Raw genomic sequence first — 18,181 nt, forward strand, 5'->3', positions numbered from 1 at the left:
ATTCAATTTTGGATATATATCTTGTTCTTGAACTCTCTCTATGATAATTTCCTTTGTAGCTAACCCTAGACTCTTTCTTAGTGAGTTGACATCACCTCTCACTTTACATCTTCACCCAATTCCACTTCAAAGCATCGAAAATACCTCCTCATCTACTTGCTTCCGCATCATCACTTATCCATTTTAAAATAAATAAAAATAAAAAATAATTCTAGAAATAAATTTTATCATATGATATCCAGAGCCATGATTTTGTTGAGTTGAGTGCTTTTTTTTCTACTTTCTTTCATTAATTCCGTTAAGGATGATGATGAATCCAATCCAAATCTAAATATTTAGATTAGATTTTAAATCAAAATCTATATTCTTTATAAAAAAATTTGGTTTTTTATAAATTCAAATCCATATTTTTATAAAAAAAAATTGAATTGGATTTTAAATCTAAATCTATATTTTCTAAAAAAAATCAACATAATATTAATATAATAATATGTAATTTTTTTAACATTATATAAATATTAAATAAATATAATAAAATTATAATTTAATAATATAAAAAATAAAGATAACATAATATATAAATTCTTAACATTCAAAATACACCTTCCTATAATACTTTAACTATAATTTAATTAAACTTGAATTTATTTATTAAGAAAAAATTAGAACCATTTAAATATCTATCAAGAAAAAAAATACATTTTACAATTTTATTTATAATTAATTGTACAATGTGTTATTGTCCAACACTTGAATACACTTTTCTTCTATTTGTGTTGCAAATTCATTTTACAAGCAGATAATTGCGTTGGGTGTCCTGCATTTATTTGTATTTTCATTTTCTCTAATAAAATAGGATTCGTAATCAGTTAACTAAAAGTCAAAAAATAATTTTACATAATCCTATAATATTCTCACACTAATTATTTCTTTAATTTTTATGGCTAAAACCGAAATCAAAATCAGGCTGAGACCGATGAACTATTTGTGAAACACAAATACTAAATTAATATTTGTACAATAAATAGGATTTTCACAAATACATTTCATGTTATTAGTGCTTAAGTCATGTATATTAAATTACACTTTTCTAATCTAAATCCTCCAAAAATGTTATCCCATTAGTCTTCTTTTAGATGATAATAAATATGGAACTCATTTTATATATTTATTTATTATTTTCATTCTAGTTTTTATTATATTATTTTTAGTTAAGTGGAGGGATAACTGTATGCCAAAGCTTAAAATCACTGGAGCAAATGAAATTCAGAAGAGACTGAGAGAGAGAGAATATTTTAAAATTGGATATTCAGATTTTTTTTTAATTTTTAAAATCTGTTTAAATAAATGAAAATCTGATCTGAAAATATTATAAAATATGAATCAAAATAAAAACTAAATTTAAATAAATAGATTTTTAAGAGATGAGTACAAAAATGGATCAGTTTGTCCAATTGAATTTTTTGCTTGGTTCAAAACATTTGTTCTTACTTGAACAGTCCATATGATGCTTTTATGTGTTATAACTTGTTGAAACTGTATTCTTTTATTTTCCTGTGTCATCTTGTTTTTTAAATGTACTGTGTTGATAATGTCATGTTGAATCCATAAATGTGATAATAGCTTATTAGTTATAGTTGGAGTTGCAATTGAAAATATTGGAAATTACTATACCAAATCACTATGTTTTCTTTACATTTCCTCCTATTTTCAAGTATGACAAATGTCATGTAACAAATGATACAGAACGAAAATGAAATTTACATAATGAGAAATTCTAGCATAATCAATAATTATGACGATTTCTTCTCATTAACATAACAAAAACTAACATTAAAAATATCCTAATTGTCGACAACGATGCAAATTGAAGAAACCATAAAAAAGAAAAGAACGGGAATTAGAAGAAATGAGGAATTTCTCTGAACTTTATTCCAGTAGTCCTAGGTAGATGGCTACAAAAAGAATGAATGAACGTCACAAAATCAACAAGAGGCTGATGCACTGAATTGAGAAAACAATAGGGGGACCAGAGTCCCTAAATTGACCTAAACGACTTATCAGAAAAAAAATAAAAATCATTTACACTTAAATCACAAACACAATTCTATGCTCTAGATCGCTGAAAAGGATCACCTTGTCATGCAGATTGCCAAATGTGAGGCCTGCACAAAGAATATGTATTCTTATCTATTTGGTTAACTGTTTGGCATTGCTTCCAGGATTTTGGCTGTTGTTAGAAAGCCCATTTAGCTTTTAAAGAAGTTAGAAAAGTCAGAGTGTTGATTGAAAGCCCATTTAGCTTTTAAAGAAGTTAGAAAAGTCAGAGTGTTGATTGTCTCAGCACTAATTCTCCCTGCACCAGATCAATTGTGATCTGCATTCTTCATTTTCTTTAGAACCCGAACTTGTCCTTGTCATCTTTTCTGGATTTTTGCATCCATAATGAAAAAAAGCTTCTAGATTTTAGCATCCGGAAGACATTCCTGTGTTGCGGATGGTCAAATCCAGAAAGCACATCTCAGTTCTGGATTTGCATATCCAGAATTACCTAATCTATGTTGCGGATATAGATATCCAGAAAATTAAGGGTAAAATAGACATTTTTTGTGCAGGTGTTTGCGGATCACAATTGATCTGGTGCGGGAGAATTAGCCTGGTCTCAGTTCAATTCAATCTGCTCTCTGAGCTTTAAAGCGCTTTGGAGCAACCTCTATGGAATGCAGCAACCTATCTGTGTGGCAATGATGTCGTCGTCTACTAACTTCCTCATTACTTCCCTTCTTATATCTTACGGATACGTGAATGTTATTTCCCCTAGCAAATTTGTCCCTCGAGGATATTTCACCATTAACCTTGCCGCCACTAAATTTGTAACTCGTTTCCTTTCTTTTGCTCATATCTACTGCTGGCACACTCCTTCCATCGCGAAGGTCTTTCTTCAACTGTTTGAGTTCCTGCTCATATACGCACAATAATATTATATGTCATCATGGCTAATGCATTCGTGCAGAAAAAAACTAGATGGTGACAGAGAATGCTGAAACAAGTACACCTGAAAGGCTAAATTCTTGGCTAGACCTTATCTGCACAAGATATTTCGACTAGACCAATCAATGTTTAGCATATTATCATTTTTATACTAAAAAAATAACACAAATCCTTGTGCCACAATTATTTTACATTAAAGTAATGATGTACTCAATTGGTGACTAGTTTAGTCTGCACAATTATTAGAATAAACAACAGATCGTTCACTTACGAAATACCGATGATGATTTTTTATTGGTTGACATTGTTAAAACTTTTAGACTGACTTACATATCTAAAAGTCATTTTTAAAAATAGTAGTTCAAATTATGTAACAATACCTGCTGTACAGAATTTGTTGAAAACGTAGCACCGCTTATATTTCTCCTCTCCGCCGCCTTAAGAGAAGAACGGCGCTTAACCCAAAAAACATCTGAATCTGAATCATCACTCTTGTTATCCACAATGAGCTTCTTCTTCTCCAATCTATGCACATTGCCCATAGATTTATCAGGGCATTCATACCGAGCAGGGGATTGATAAGAGTCAGAAGCATTATTGGATATTCCACAATTCTCTTCAGAATCAGGACTACCTAATTTAAAGTTAGCATGCACCTCATCCTGCAATAAGAATAAGGAGAAAAAATATGACTCCTGATGCAGGAATATGCAAATCATAATATCACCCATAGACAATGACTTACGATAGGAGGTTTGGAAAGAGAACATAGCGTAGATGCAGCAGAAGATACTTCAGGTCTAGAAACAAATTGACTTCGTATACGCTCTTGATTATTTGTTGACAGCTTTGGGTTGGTACAAAAATTAGTAACAGAATCAAATTTCACCTCACAATAAGGTGTATATCCATTAGCCTCAGCCATCTGGAACATGTTTGACAAAGGGCATGAATAGATGTTTTTTTCACTTTTCATTTGCTCAAGTATCTCTTTCAAAATTCCATCTTCCTGCTCAAATCTCTTGGCCGCAGCTTCCATGTCTGAAGTATCTTCCCTAAGATAAAGTGTGCGTTTGGTCCCACAGGTGAAGTCAAGAGATTCTATATCCAGATTATCACATTTAAAAACATAAAACTGCATCACTAAACAGGAGTGCATGATTTAATCAAATTGAAAAGTCACCTCATTACATATTTAATCTGAGGAAGAGAAAAATGTAATGCTTATCTTGTTATTATGCACAATATATGGAATGAAGAAATTGACTATTTATGTAACAACCAAAAAATAAATACAACGAAGCTTTTCCACCTACATAGGGTCGGCTAAATAAATTAAACACAATAGATTTTTATCATATTGTGGTTTTTAGAAAAAATCTTTGACAGTCTAACCTATAAATTTTCCCAGTTGTTTGCCTCTAGTAATTCGGCTACCTTCATGTGATCTACTCCCTGACTAAGGCCTTCTAAGGTCTTCTCCACACGTGTTTAAACTAGCTAAAATTGTACTATTTTTTAACAGTAGGTGTAGGTTATTAGGTTGCAGCCCAACTTTCTCTCTAAGCACTCGTTTCTAAACCTATCTTGGGAACAGAAAATGATAATATCAAATAAGCACTTCATTACCTAACTTGAGCAAACTCAAACTGTCTATATTAGTAAAAAGCATTGACAAAAGCTTACCATGGCGAAGGCATACTGGATGCTCGTGACATTTACAGTCAACATAAGCTATATAGCAGTCCCGTTTGCAGAGGCTACAGAGAATTGTACCTTGGGAATGTGAAGAAACACTTCTACATGCCCTTGATTTCATCAAGAGCCAACGAGCACAATGTTGAAAGCGCATCAAATTAACAAAAGAAATCTTAACACAATTACGAGATAACAAATCTTCAGGGGAAATGTCTGAATCTTCAAGTGTTAATGTTGCATACAAAAGCATTGCTTCTTTGCATAAAAGTTCTTCGTGGGGCAGCAAAGGAACCCTGTGAAGAAGTGCATATCTTTGACTAGCAATAGCCCCTAAAGGAAACCAATCACCAATTGCAAAATTCACTGCTTCTCCACAGTTGAAACCTAAAATTTGATGGAAATATATAAATTATGTATTTGATACAATAAGTGGGTTGGACTGTGGGAACACCAAGTTTTACATATGCTTTGGAACTAAAATGTACTGAATATATGCAAATAAATCTTACCATGACTAAAGCCAGCATGATATGCTCTGGGGAAAGTTATTACGTAATCCCCTGGATTTTGAACAGCCTTGTAGACAGGGACTTCATGCTCCAACAAAATATTTGGTGGGAACATAGTTGTTTTCCCCAGGAGAACATCAAAGGCTCCGTCTTCCCCACCAGTTGACAAAATATCATTAGTATACACGTGTTGTCTCACCACCCTTTCAAAATCCAATGCTGCATGACCTGGAATGCCATACCAAGTTTTTGATGCTCCACAGTGATGATAATTAACGCTGTCATAACAATATAAATATGATTAAAAAAACATGTGGCAAATGCTAACCAGTGCCCAAAGTTATAAAAACTTGAAAGCTTTTATTAAAAATGCTATTGATGCACCATTACCATGATTTCCAAATGCCTGTTTGTAATTAATAGAATTTAATATTAGCATTAGATTCTTAACTCTTGAGAATTGTAAGTTTTTTGGTCTCTTGACATTCCTGAATTAAAAGTAATAAAGGCTATATATAGGAGTGATTTCATCCGTTTTGTATTCTTCAGATTAATAAATCATTTTCAGATTTTTCCTTCACATCTTTCTACTTTCATGTTGCCCAATTTTTATTTTATTTTTTAATGTCTACCTATTACTCTCTTATCTGATGCCCTTCAAGACACTGGTTAGCAAGACCCTTAGCATCATTAAGCCTATGATGATGTTATGTAGAAAATAAGCAACATTTACCTGTATAAATAATGATCTTCAACGTGCCAAGCAAACATGCTAAACAGCATTCCAATGTATAGCATGGGTTCTGTTACTCCCTGCAATAAAACCCCAAAATACGTCATTAACAAACATAAACATGAGTTTTGGTCATTCAGAGAAAAATAACTGTTATACCGGAATTGATGTTTCCAAGAGCCGCAAAATAGACTTGGGCAACCATGAAAATTTCTGAGATCATAAAAAAAAGGTACTTCACCAAGTTAAACAACAATACACTATTAGATCACATTCACAAAAAAGAAAACAACGAAACAAAAATCATATCATGTTCCAACAAATGAAACGAAAAATCTCATCAAAAGTGCAAAAAAAGAATATATCAACATGGACAAAATTGAAAACGAGTTACAATAGTAAACAAGGGAACTGCATTGCTTGGATGTTCAGCAGCCAAGCAACCCAAGATGAGAGCTCAAAAGAAGGAGTGGATCCAACCTCTTTGAAGGTTGTTGATAAGAGGTCTAGGCCCAAAATTCGTAAGGTGTACGAAAGAAAAAAAGAGATTCAGGAATCATAGACCTGATATAGATAGTTAAAACAACATTATAAGTAGGGGATTGGAAGAGAGCAAGGGAACATATGTATTTTTAGAGTACTCACGGAACCACCTTACAGGAGGGTGTAGGGCTCTTGAAATCCCTATAAAGCTTGCCGAATTGGCCAGGAGGATCACCAATCAATTCTTAATAAAAAAAATTCCTTATTTTCATTCTTATTTCTTCTTTTCTGGTCTAGGACCTATCAACTGGTATTAGAGCTCCCAATTCAGGGAGCACAATTACAACAACAGAGACAAGAACAAAAGCACGACAAAATTCCCCACAAAAAGCTATCACAGCTTCTAGGGAAGAGCAAGAAACTCAAAAAAATTGCAAAATGGAAGGTTCAAGAAGATGGATGGAATGCTTGAAGATATAATGTAGATAGAGAAAGATAAATTAGGGGAAGTGCATCCATGATAAAGGTCGTTGTTTGGGAGGACTATTCTGAAGCAGAGGGGGTTGGGTCAAAAGACCCATCTGATAATGGAGCACAAGTGAAAGAAACACGAGATTCCAATGTGTCACCCCTAAAGAAAGGATGCAGGCAATATTATTCGCTATGGGGGAAAGACAATAAGTCGGCTCCATTGGTGGGAGTCTTGTAACTCAAATCCTTCTTGGGAAGGGTTCAAGACAGTGATTATTCAAAGATTTCAACCCACTATGATGCAGAATCCTTTTGAACTCTTGTTGAGCCTGAAACAAACATGTTTTGTTGAAGAATTCATCAAGCAATTTGAAGGATATGCATGCTGACTCATTGAAGTGACTTGATCAAGAATACCTTATGGGTGTTTTCTTGAATGGATTTTCTTAAATGGATTGTGAGAAGATATTAGGGCTGAGGTAAAATTACACGAACTAGTGGAATTGGGAACCATGATGAATAAAACTTGGATGATCATAGAAAATATTCAAGCTTATGTTATGTGAGAATAGAACCGCATCAATTATTAAGTCAAGGTTGAATTCAAAAGCCTCCATGCAAGAAGGAAGGTCCCTTGCATTTTGGAGTAGGGCCTTGTCAAAAAGAGCCCAATTTAAATCAATTTATGAATGTGAGTTGATGCCTATTGTACTTCCTGTCCAAAGGAGGAGACATTATCTTTCTAGCATCACTTTATTCTTATTGATCAAAGGAGCCTTAAATTTCTCATATGAGATGGAAAAGCAACACAAGTGGGCTACCACGCTAATAGGGTGTGATTTTGAAATTCATTATACTTGAATTTGGACGTGATTAAAGAATAAGTGAAAGTTGTTTCTCAGCTTATGTATATTATATATATATGAAAAAAGGAAGATTAGATTATAAGGGAAAGTTATATCCTATATACATACACCCAAAATTTATAAGGTGTATAAAAGAGAAAAAAAAGCGGGATGCAGGGAATCATAACCCTGATTAAAAGAGAGGAGAGTGACATAAATGTCGGGAGGGTGCAAGGCTCTCGGAATCCTTGTAAAGTTTGGTTTCCTTTATTGTTTTCCGAACCTTAGGCTGCTGCCAAATTGACCAGCAAGATCAGGATCCTCATTTTAATTCTTAATTCTTCTTTTTCTGGTCCGGTACCTATGAGTCCCACATGCACTCCTCTGGCTCGGATTACCTATAGTACATTGTTTCCAGGATAGGCAACTAACTGAAAACTAGTAAATAATACATAATGACTTAATGGCATATAAAGTCAATAAATGCATGCTATTCATTCCCATTTCATCAACCTGAAACAGTGGCCAATTAACTGATACAAACTTTCTAAGAACAGAATTTTGCAGAAATAGATTACAGTCAAATGTACAAGGAAAACCAGAAACATTTTTTTTCTTAAAATACTAAATTTTATTATTGGAAAATGTTTTGTTTGATTGTGATTCAATGAGGAAAGAGCAATTAAGAGCTATCACAAGGCAGTCGAGTTAAAGCAATAGCAAGAAGCATCTTTTATTAGTAATAATTACTTTTCTGTTAAAAAAGTAAATGAGAGAAGTAAACAAGGAAAGGAACATAAAATTTAAAGAAAAACAAAGAGACTAGTTGAATTAAAACCTTCAAATTCCATTTGCTTTTCGCAAGTTGATCAGTGGGCAAAGATGAAAAGGCACTACCATCAACGTCACATGCATATTCAACCGTTTCCATCTTCCCACAACCAATTTCACTCCAAAATTCTTTCTCCAAGTATGTGGCAGGAAGACATCCAGCACTGCAATATCTTTGTGCAAAAGACTTGTTCGCCATCTTTTCAAAATCACGAAATGTATAATTTCTGAATTATTTACAACCATATCAAAATCCAAAAGTGATAAAGATAACAGAAATTACAACAATGACATACACAGAAAGAAAACTGACATCCCACTCATGAAAAAAACCACTTTGTCTTCGGTATCCCATTCAGCAAGACGAAGGGGCTGCACTCTAGTTGTAAACTTGAACCCTGCTTGTTCCCTCATTAAAACAACCCCAGCAGGAACAGAAGCACTCAAAGGTGAAATAATCTTGCATATACCTAATGGATTCAAATGGAGTTAAGCTTTAATTCAATCACTCAATAGGTTCCTCATAAATCAAATGTCCGATTTCCAAAGATACATGGCTCATGTAAAAGATTTAACCACATCTAAACAATAGTGAAATGAAAAACTTGAAATAATGGTTAGAGATCAAGACCAACAACTTCATAAAGAGAATTAGAATTAAGAACTTGTAACCTTTCTAAGAAAAATAGCAACCGTATGAACTTATAGTTGAATCCCAAAAGAAATAAAGCCCAAATATAAGTGTATTTTGAGCTAAAATTAACATATTGAAAGCATGTATTCAAGTAAACAACTTCGGTACTCAAGGGATACATCAAAGAATTCAATTATTTGGGCTATAGAGAGCTTTTGAATTTTGAAAGAGCCTTTATTCCACCTCATAATATTCAAGTATTTGGTTTCCAAAAGCCTAGATAAGGCTAACACTTAAATATATTATATTTGAGTACCATCCTCAAAACACGGGTCTGAGGAAAACCAGATCACTGTTTAAATACAAGGCTTCAAACACTCCAATTTGTAAGGCAGACAAGAAAGTATTTGAATCACACTGTAATATTCAAACACAACCTTCTAGCTTGCAAAAGCAAAGGCTCTAATTTTCAGGATTGAATGAAACCCAACCACATCAAATATCCTCTTTGGACTATAAATGCAGGCAAGTATAAATTCCTGAACCTCTAGATTACATTCATTAAATGTAATTACTCTTTACCTTATATTATCAACTATAAGATAAGTGAATGAAATGAAGAAAAGAAAAAGAATTGAGTTAGAAATAAAAGTAAAACATCATGACTGGTGCGCCTTAGGCTATTTAACAATTTGTGTCTTTCTATATTTACACTAATGCAAAGAACATAAGATACTATTGAATTAACTTAGGAGGTATCAGTGCAGTGAACAAGGGAAAATTAACATGCTCACTTAAAATGAAATGTTTATTAAAGGTAAGCATACAAAACAGATAAAAACATGGCACTCACTTTTAATAATTTTAAAGGCGTTAGCAGCACAAGTTTTAGCATGTAAAATTAACATGCTCACTCAAATGAGAAGTGTTCTAGCAAACTAATGAAGTGCTTAATAGTAGTTGAAAGCTCAAAGGCACAGAAGAAACCAAAGTCATCCCTGTTACAGATAACGTGTTACAACCAAAGTGAATAGCTGGATAAGAAAAGGAATAGCATAGCTTCCAAACAAAAAATATGGTGATGAAGGAAATAGAGACTCATTCAACACCATTGAGGAAATCACTAACGCTAAAGTATTGAATACTCAACCAAGAAATTTATGTTATTTCTCACACAAAACATGGGAAAAAAGAATCCCACCACCACCAAAGGGAAACTTACCAAAATGGAAAGGTCAACACAAGGGAAACCAAAATGATACATACCGGGATATAAAAAATGAAGTACCCACCCAAGACAAGAATGAAAAGAAAGCTATCGTTAGACAATACAATCGCATTAATTCTTCCATGGAATCCAACCTAGAATCTAGATTCTCAACCAAGAAAAGGTGAATCACAAATGCATTTAAATTGCATTGGGTTCAATGGGATTAGATTAGACAGTAGGTTTTCAGGTATCATAATTAATGAAAGAAAAACAAATTTGGAAAATGATGTTACTCTTTTGAAAAGGAGAATGATAATTAGAAAATCAAAAATTAAAATCTTGGCATAATTGATGTAAATTCAGCAAATGTCAGTTGTACTTCTCATAGGTGGATTTTCATCACTTCGCTCAACTTGCCATATATGAGAAACTGTTTCAAATTTGAAACCTCCATAAAAACACCCTAGTCAAATCTATGATTGAATGATACAACTAATATGCTATTTATATAAAAAAAGAATTTATTACAAAATAAGAGAAGAACATGTGTGAGAGGAAAAGGAAACAAAAAGCTAAGAAGAGTTCGCTAACCTTAATATATTAATAAAGAAACAAAGATGAAAATTTGCGAATACAGTCCCAATATTCAACCATGTTCTACACCTTTGTCCTTTCATGATGATATTGTTGTCACAAAATCACAATGCATTATCTTTCACTCTTAAGATTAAACTATGGTGCTGAGATAGGGTGTTTAAGGACTTCTACAAGAAAAAAGCTTAATATTTTTTATTATCACATCTCAATGAGAGTTAGATACATAGCATGCAAGAAAAACTTTCATTTCTAAGATGTAATTTTAACTTTCTTTTTCCTAATTACTAAATTCTTCTTCTCGTTTATGTGCCAATAAAAGTGAAGGATGCAGCAAGCAAACTTGGAGAATGGGCCCAATATTAACAGCAGGAAGAAAACAAAATTCTAAGAAAGGGTCTTGATACCCACGTTCGTGAAGGTACATCCAGTTTCTACTTTCATTTTTAAACAGAAAGTGTTTTATGATTACTGACAACTAAAAACAGCTTTAAAATTTCAGCAGGTTAAAACTTTTTCTTAATTATCAAGTACAAACAGATCAGAATTCATTATTCTTTTGGTGTAAAATATAGTTACACTAAAATAAATGGTAGAATATCGAATTCAAGAATGAAGACATCTAAGGCCATAAAATGGCTAGTTTGGAATAGCAAACTACCCTATCACTTATGTTTTTCGCTATTACACAGGAGCTTCTCATCAGCTTATGAAGTGAGGTAGTGCAATGCCAGTCTTATACATCTAAGAAACCCAAGTTAACCATATCAACTCAAAATCTTAAATTGAATACAAAGTAAATCATAGATTCAATAGGGCACACTCATACCATATTTAGAAGCTTCGGGAGCTATTCTTTGTAAATAAAGCAAGGGATCATCAAATTCCTCCTTCGTTGGATGATATACAGGACACTCTGGAATTTTCTCAGTCCATGCCAGATCACTTGTGTCAAACTTATCCACCTTCCGCTGGGAAAAACTACCTGCATCAGCGTGCAACCTCATACTATATGATGCAGAACCTCTAAGAGCATCTCCTCCACTTCTGTTCATCATGTTAGCAATATTTGTTGCAGTGGCACTGGCAGTAGCAGATTTTGCTCGCTGAAGCCTTTTATGTTTCAAATATTCTAACCCATTTCTAGCTTCCATGGATGAACGTACTCTTCCTCCCACCTATTAGTTGTTTCATCATTTAACACCCAAATCAGCAAGTAAGTAAATAGGACATACGGTATGCACAAAACCACAAGTATATGAACCAAGTGAAACTCATGAGTTCCATCTACTCACAATAAACTGAAAAAAGAAATACAATAAAAGCATCATTGGAAGTCTGAATTATGGTGAAATAAGAAAGCATTGCACTCTAATTCATTATCAATAAAAAAAAAGAGGTGTCAATGCATAAACTACTTATGATGCATCAACTCTCTACTTGGACAAATAGAGAGAGAAAGGAATGTTCTTCAAAACATAAACAAGTTAGGATTTTAACCCTCCCTAAAGTGAAAAGATGAATAAAATGAGAAAACACGAGTACATCCACAATTAATTTAAAGTGATTACTACTGAGGTACTTACTTTAATTCAAATCAATACATTCTGAGTTTCTTACTTTGCATACTTCCCTACTTCAAAAGAGTCCAAATCCAACATGTTAAAATAACCCGTCCCCACACAAAAAAGAATGTAATTTAAAAGAAAAAGGAAAAAAAAATCTATGGCCCACAGAGTGCTATCTCACTTTGGCAAATTACCATTGAGGAGTCAAAAACTAGATGCCTAAGGTGTTAGTTGCGGGGCACTGAAAGTCAAAAACAGTATGAAAGTTACGTCAGGACTCCACCCTGGGCCAAACAGAAGTCCACAACTTTAAGTACGAACCGCTAAGACAACAAAAATTGACCCACCGACTGAATGACCGCACCGCCGACTTGGAGATTTTGTCAAACAGAAGCATGAGAATTATATCGGAATTTAGCGAACCGAAACCCCAAATATGGTTAACAGAAAACTACTTTTCAATAAACATAAACAAATAAGAAAATTCAACGAATGCACGCGCTGAAATTTGAACAGTGTCCTCTTCTAAACATCATCATTCCCCCAACCTTAAAATAAGCAAATAAACAAAAGGAGGTATCGAACATCTACACGGAATGCAATGAACCAAAGCAGAAAGAAGTTCTAGTCAAAAACATTATTAATCCTTGACGGAACATAATCCTTTAAAATCCTACTATAGAAAGACGGGGAGAAATAACACACGAGTCCCTTTCTCTTATTTTCATTTTCCTTAAAATTTTCAGAGACGAGTTCCGAATCTCTAACCAAATAGAGAAACTAAAAGACAAGAATTGTACAGTATATATAAAGAAACACGGGAAAAATCAAATTACAAAGTGATACTGGAAAATTCATATTCACCGTAACATAAAAAAAAAAAAAGCACGACCAATGGAGTCCGAACCGCCGGAGATGGAACAATGCCCGGGATCTGAACGACAAACCAGAACAAAACGCACTTCACAGAGTTTGAATAAATGTAATTGATCAAAACACCAAAATTACACGGAAAGATATTTCCAGAAAGCACGATCGACCTACCACTTCATTACGAAATCGCTCCCTATAGGGCTCCGTCTTCGTTCACTTGGAAGAAAAACTTCACACAAAAAAAAAGAGAGGAATGAAACAATCACGAATGCAATTCGCCAAGCCAAACCCTAGATCACAGACTACAAATTAAGAGCGAGTCGTGAAGGACATTAAGCCTCGCCACATTCTCCCAACACGACGAGTACAAGGTGGAAACCAGGTTTCCGAGAGATCCAAAGCTTTGTACAACCAAACTCAGAAAATTGTGAGAAAATGTAACCAGTTGAATCAGTAGGCAACAATAATCTTCCTCCGTAACGGCGACAAATCGCCGGAAATAAAATCAGTTTTCCGGTCGGTGAACAGATTTTTCAGGCGAATGAGAGAAAACAGTGGGTATGAGAGAGAGAAGGGGTAAAAGGGAATGCTTAAAAAACCAAAAAAAAAAGGTAAAAGAGAGGGACACTATTTTATAGTTTTATTATATTATTATTATAATATATGTTTCAAATTACCTAGCAGATACACTCATACACGATATATAACCTCTTAAAATTTAAATACGGAAATATACATTTATATATTATATAATTTTAAATTATATAAATTACAATAAAAATATATACATAACTATATTTTAATTTTTTTAATAAAAAAATTATTTTTTATTATAGTTTAAAATAATTTGCTTTTATTTTTTTATAATAATAATAAAAAATTATATAATAAGTTTAAATTTTTAAAAAAATAATATATTTTTTGCTTTTAAAATTATGTTAAAACCGTGTTAGAATATATTTCTGATACGCACATACCATTTAAGAGACCTGTACGAATTTTATAGGTTCCAAATATTAATAAATTCTCTAAAATTGTCAAAAATTCAACAAATATCTTTTGGATTTAACACTTCACCGATGTGTTTTACAAGTATCCTACGAATATATGTTCGATATAGACTTATGAAGTTCAGACACTCCTCTTAAATGGCGTGTCCATGTCCAATATCGGACACCGACACTCGTATGATGACACCTATAGGACACGTATCCGTGAAGTGTTCAATTCAAAAAGTATAATTGTTAGATTTATGACAATTCTAGTAAGGTTCTAACACAATTTTAAAAAGGAAAAATATATTAATTTTTTAAAAATTCAAACTTTATTATATAAATTATTATTATGATTATAAAAATAAGAAACAAATCCTTGTGAATCAGTCATGAAAAACATCTTTCTGCTCCAAAAAAATAATATGAAACATACTTGTGCATGTAAATATTTATTGTCAATTTATATAATTCATAATTATATAATATAAAGATCTGTGTCCCCGTGTCCTATATTTTAGAAATTTTACGTATCTTCATGTTTATGTCAGCATATAAGTGTGTCAGTGTCAGTGTCTGTACTACATAGATATAGACACATCATTTAAGATGCGTGTGTACGAGCTTTATAGTTTGCAAATATTAATAAGCTATATGAAAACGAAATATTGAGTAATGAGTGTTTGGCTTAATTTAAATAAATTCCGACGAGAAACGTGAGGACGTAGCGGTAGTTGGAAGGTGGGTACGGTTCAAAACAAAAAAGTTGTTTTTGTTGTCCAAAACGCGCTTCTGATACGCGTTGGCGTTTCGTATCATGATGGCACTACCGTTATAATTCGTGGCATTTATTGGCGCGCGAGTAATAGCAATGTTAGCTTAAAGGGTATTTTGGTAAATGTGGAGGTTGAGTTATGAGATGGAAAATACGATTTGGTTTTTACACGAGACTAGCGTGGAACCATTCAAGGACTCCGCGTCCCAAACAGAGTATCACATCCTTTTTTGGTGTTTGTTACTTTTTAGTATTTTACTCTTAATAATTAATTAGATCAATATTTATTTTATATGATTAAAATTTATGATTGTACTTTCCATTACTAAAATAATTTAAGAAGATTATATTATTTCTGAGATCGTATGTAAGAATCGGATAAAATCATATATAAGTTTGAATAATTGAGATTAATTTAAAAATTATCTTAGAATAAACTAGACAACCTAATATCTAGTAATATAATAGACTTAATAGTTTATAAATATAGTTTTATTATATAAGAATTACTATTCATTCTTAATTATTAAATATTTTTTATATATTTCTCTAAGATTTTACTAATTTAAACGCCATAAAATCTTTCGATAATGATTCTCTACTCATGGCTTCATCAACAAAGTTTGACAATCATTTTGAATAAAAATTAACTCGACTAAAGCTCGGTCTTCTTAAGGCCACTTCCAATTCATCTTTGACGGTTGCATCTCAGCTTTGGTAAAAACATTTAGTATTCAACGTACGACCTAGGTAAAACTATTCTCAAATTACAACTCTTATGATATTGACTAGAAGTCAAATTATGACGTCAAAATTATCATATTGCGATATGGATCCATCTTCCGTTGATGCTTTCAAAGCTCACTTAGGCTTTGTTTGTTTTCCACGACGGAAATGTGTGGATTCTTGCAAGCGCAGAATGTCGCAAAATACACAAATTTCAATGAATAAAATATTATTTAAAAGCAAAAAAGGAGAAAAAAAAATTGACAACTTTTCTTTCTACATTTGTGAAGATTTGTGAAGAAACTGATTATATGTAATTAAATATATATTTATAAGATTTTGAATTATATTTTTTAATATATATAAGTTTATATTTTCATATTATTAATTTATTAATATTTTATTATGATAAAATAAATACAATTAATTATATAATATAATATAAAAATAATTAGTATTATTAAAATAATAAAAAATATTAATAAATATATAAAATAATAATTATAATAAATAATTATAAAGAATAAATATAACTAAATAATAATACTAATAATAAAATTAAAATTATTAATTAATTAAAATTATTATTTTTTATTTAGTTAAAATTAATTTATAATAAATAAATTATTATATATTATTTTATAATTTATTATATCTATCAAGTCAAAATATATATTATCATAATTATATATTTTATAATTATTAAAAATTTACATAATACATTAAAAAGTCAAAATTATTCTTAATTTTATTTGTATCAAATATATAATAATATTAATAATAAAAATAAATAATAATAATAATAATTAATAATACTACAAAAATATAGTTATTTATATAATAATAGTATTAATTAAAATAAATAATTATATAAAATAATTATTTATTTTATTATTATTTATATATTTTTTAAAATAAAAATAAATTTATAAATTTACATTTTATACCTTTAAAAAAAATAAAAAAATTTCACACAACATTTACAAAATTCAATAAACTTTCCTCATAAATCTACTCTTACATACTCCAATCCAAACAACCTTACTTTATTATCAACAAATCTTCTCTCCAATCCAAACACAACCTTAGAGACTATTCTCAATAGGAATGAAGTCAACGTCCAACACGCCATCGTAGGCAAGCAAGATAAGTTTAATAAGAACTTGTAACTCCTATGAAATTAGCATCATAATGTGATGCAAGTCCACCATGACAATATGCAGGCTCTCCACGAGCATATCGCCATTTTGCACCAAGATAGTCCCAACAAATTTACCACCACAACATACAGAGCAAGTCACTGATCTTGCCTCCTTATTCCAATAGGTCGTATCCAAGGGTCCAACTATTCGGGTGAAGTTGACTGAGATCCACATTCATGGCAGTAAGCATTCTATTCTCAAAAGGAGATAAAGGAAACAACATGTCGAATTCTTTGAAGAATAACTCATACACGGAGGTAAAGTCCTCATGGTTAGGAAAAAGACTACATATAAACTCAATAGACTAGACAACTTAATACCTTAATGACTTGTATTTGAATATCAATTCAGGCTCAATAGCCTACAAATATATCTTTATTCTCTAGAGAGTACTAACTTAACTCATTCCCACTCACTAAATATTTTTGACATATTTATCTAAACTCTTACTAACTTGAGCTTGAATAATCTTTTGTAAATGAATTTCCACTTGAAACTTTATCAACAAAGCTTGAAAACCTTTATAAAAAAATATTAACTCGACCAAATCTTGGTCTTATCAAGATCACTCTCAATTTCCCTCGAATAGTCAATCTCGGAAAATTAAGAACAATGAAAACAAAATTATTTTAAATTGATAACTTTATGTTTTCATAAATGATACATGAAGGCTAATATATGATGAATTTTTCTATTACCAGAAAAATTTCCTTTACTTAAATAGATGTATGGATAGGTAGAAAGTGGATGTTTCAAATAAAATTAGTTATCTTCATTTACCTTCGTTCCATATGAAAAAGGAAGAAAATATATAAAATTAGAAATTAGAAAGTGTTGTAGCAATAAGTATGTAAAATTAGAAATTTGATCCTTAAATAAAAAAGTGTGTTAAAGGATTAAGTAAAGTAGTCATATTAGTTCGTAATAATTTATCTGATAAAAGAAAACTGCAAAACCAAGTATATGACTCAAAAAATAGAAGGTGAAAAGGGTTAATTTCACTTGTTTAGGTTTGTCTGGTATTATCTGTAAAAAATTGTTAGATC

General features: G+C 31.7%; 1 protein-coding gene across 5 annotated transcripts; it reads right to left on the reverse strand.

Annotated features, from left to right (window-relative positions):
* Positions 1–1,900: 1,900 nt before the first annotated feature.
* On the reverse strand, positions 1,901–14,123 carry LOC137808659 (lysine-specific demethylase JMJ13). 5 transcript variants are annotated; one of them, XM_068609901.2, is made up of 11 exons: positions 13,612–14,123; positions 11,829–12,177; positions 8,875–9,031; positions 8,569–8,788; positions 6,091–6,144; positions 5,932–6,011; positions 5,199–5,476; positions 4,678–5,073; positions 3,737–4,092; positions 3,372–3,653; positions 1,901–2,957 (listed from the first exon to the last, which is right to left on the reverse strand). In XM_068609901.2, exons 2-11 carry the CDS (start codon positions 12,151–12,153, stop codon positions 2,673–2,675), a joined length of 2,433 nt encoding a protein of 810 aa, XP_068466002.1. In that variant the 5' UTR covers positions 12,154–12,177; positions 13,612–14,123; the 3' UTR covers positions 1,901–2,672. The 5 variants fall into 5 exon arrangements, with proteins under 5 accessions (XP_068466002.1, XP_090156009.1, XP_068466001.1 ...); XM_090299883.1 differs by having other exon boundaries at positions 8,569–8,760; positions 8,858–9,031; positions 13,612–14,026; XM_068609900.2 differs by lacking the exon at positions 13,612–14,123 and adding an exon at positions 12,295–12,457.
* Between the last annotated feature and the right edge of the window lie 4,058 nt (positions 14,124–18,181).

This window comes from Phaseolus vulgaris, chromosome 3 (assembly GCF_051622355.1).
Source record: "Phaseolus vulgaris cultivar YP4 chromosome 3, ASM5162235v1, whole genome shotgun sequence".
NCBI lineage: Eukaryota > Viridiplantae > Streptophyta > Magnoliopsida > Fabales > Fabaceae > Phaseolus > Phaseolus vulgaris.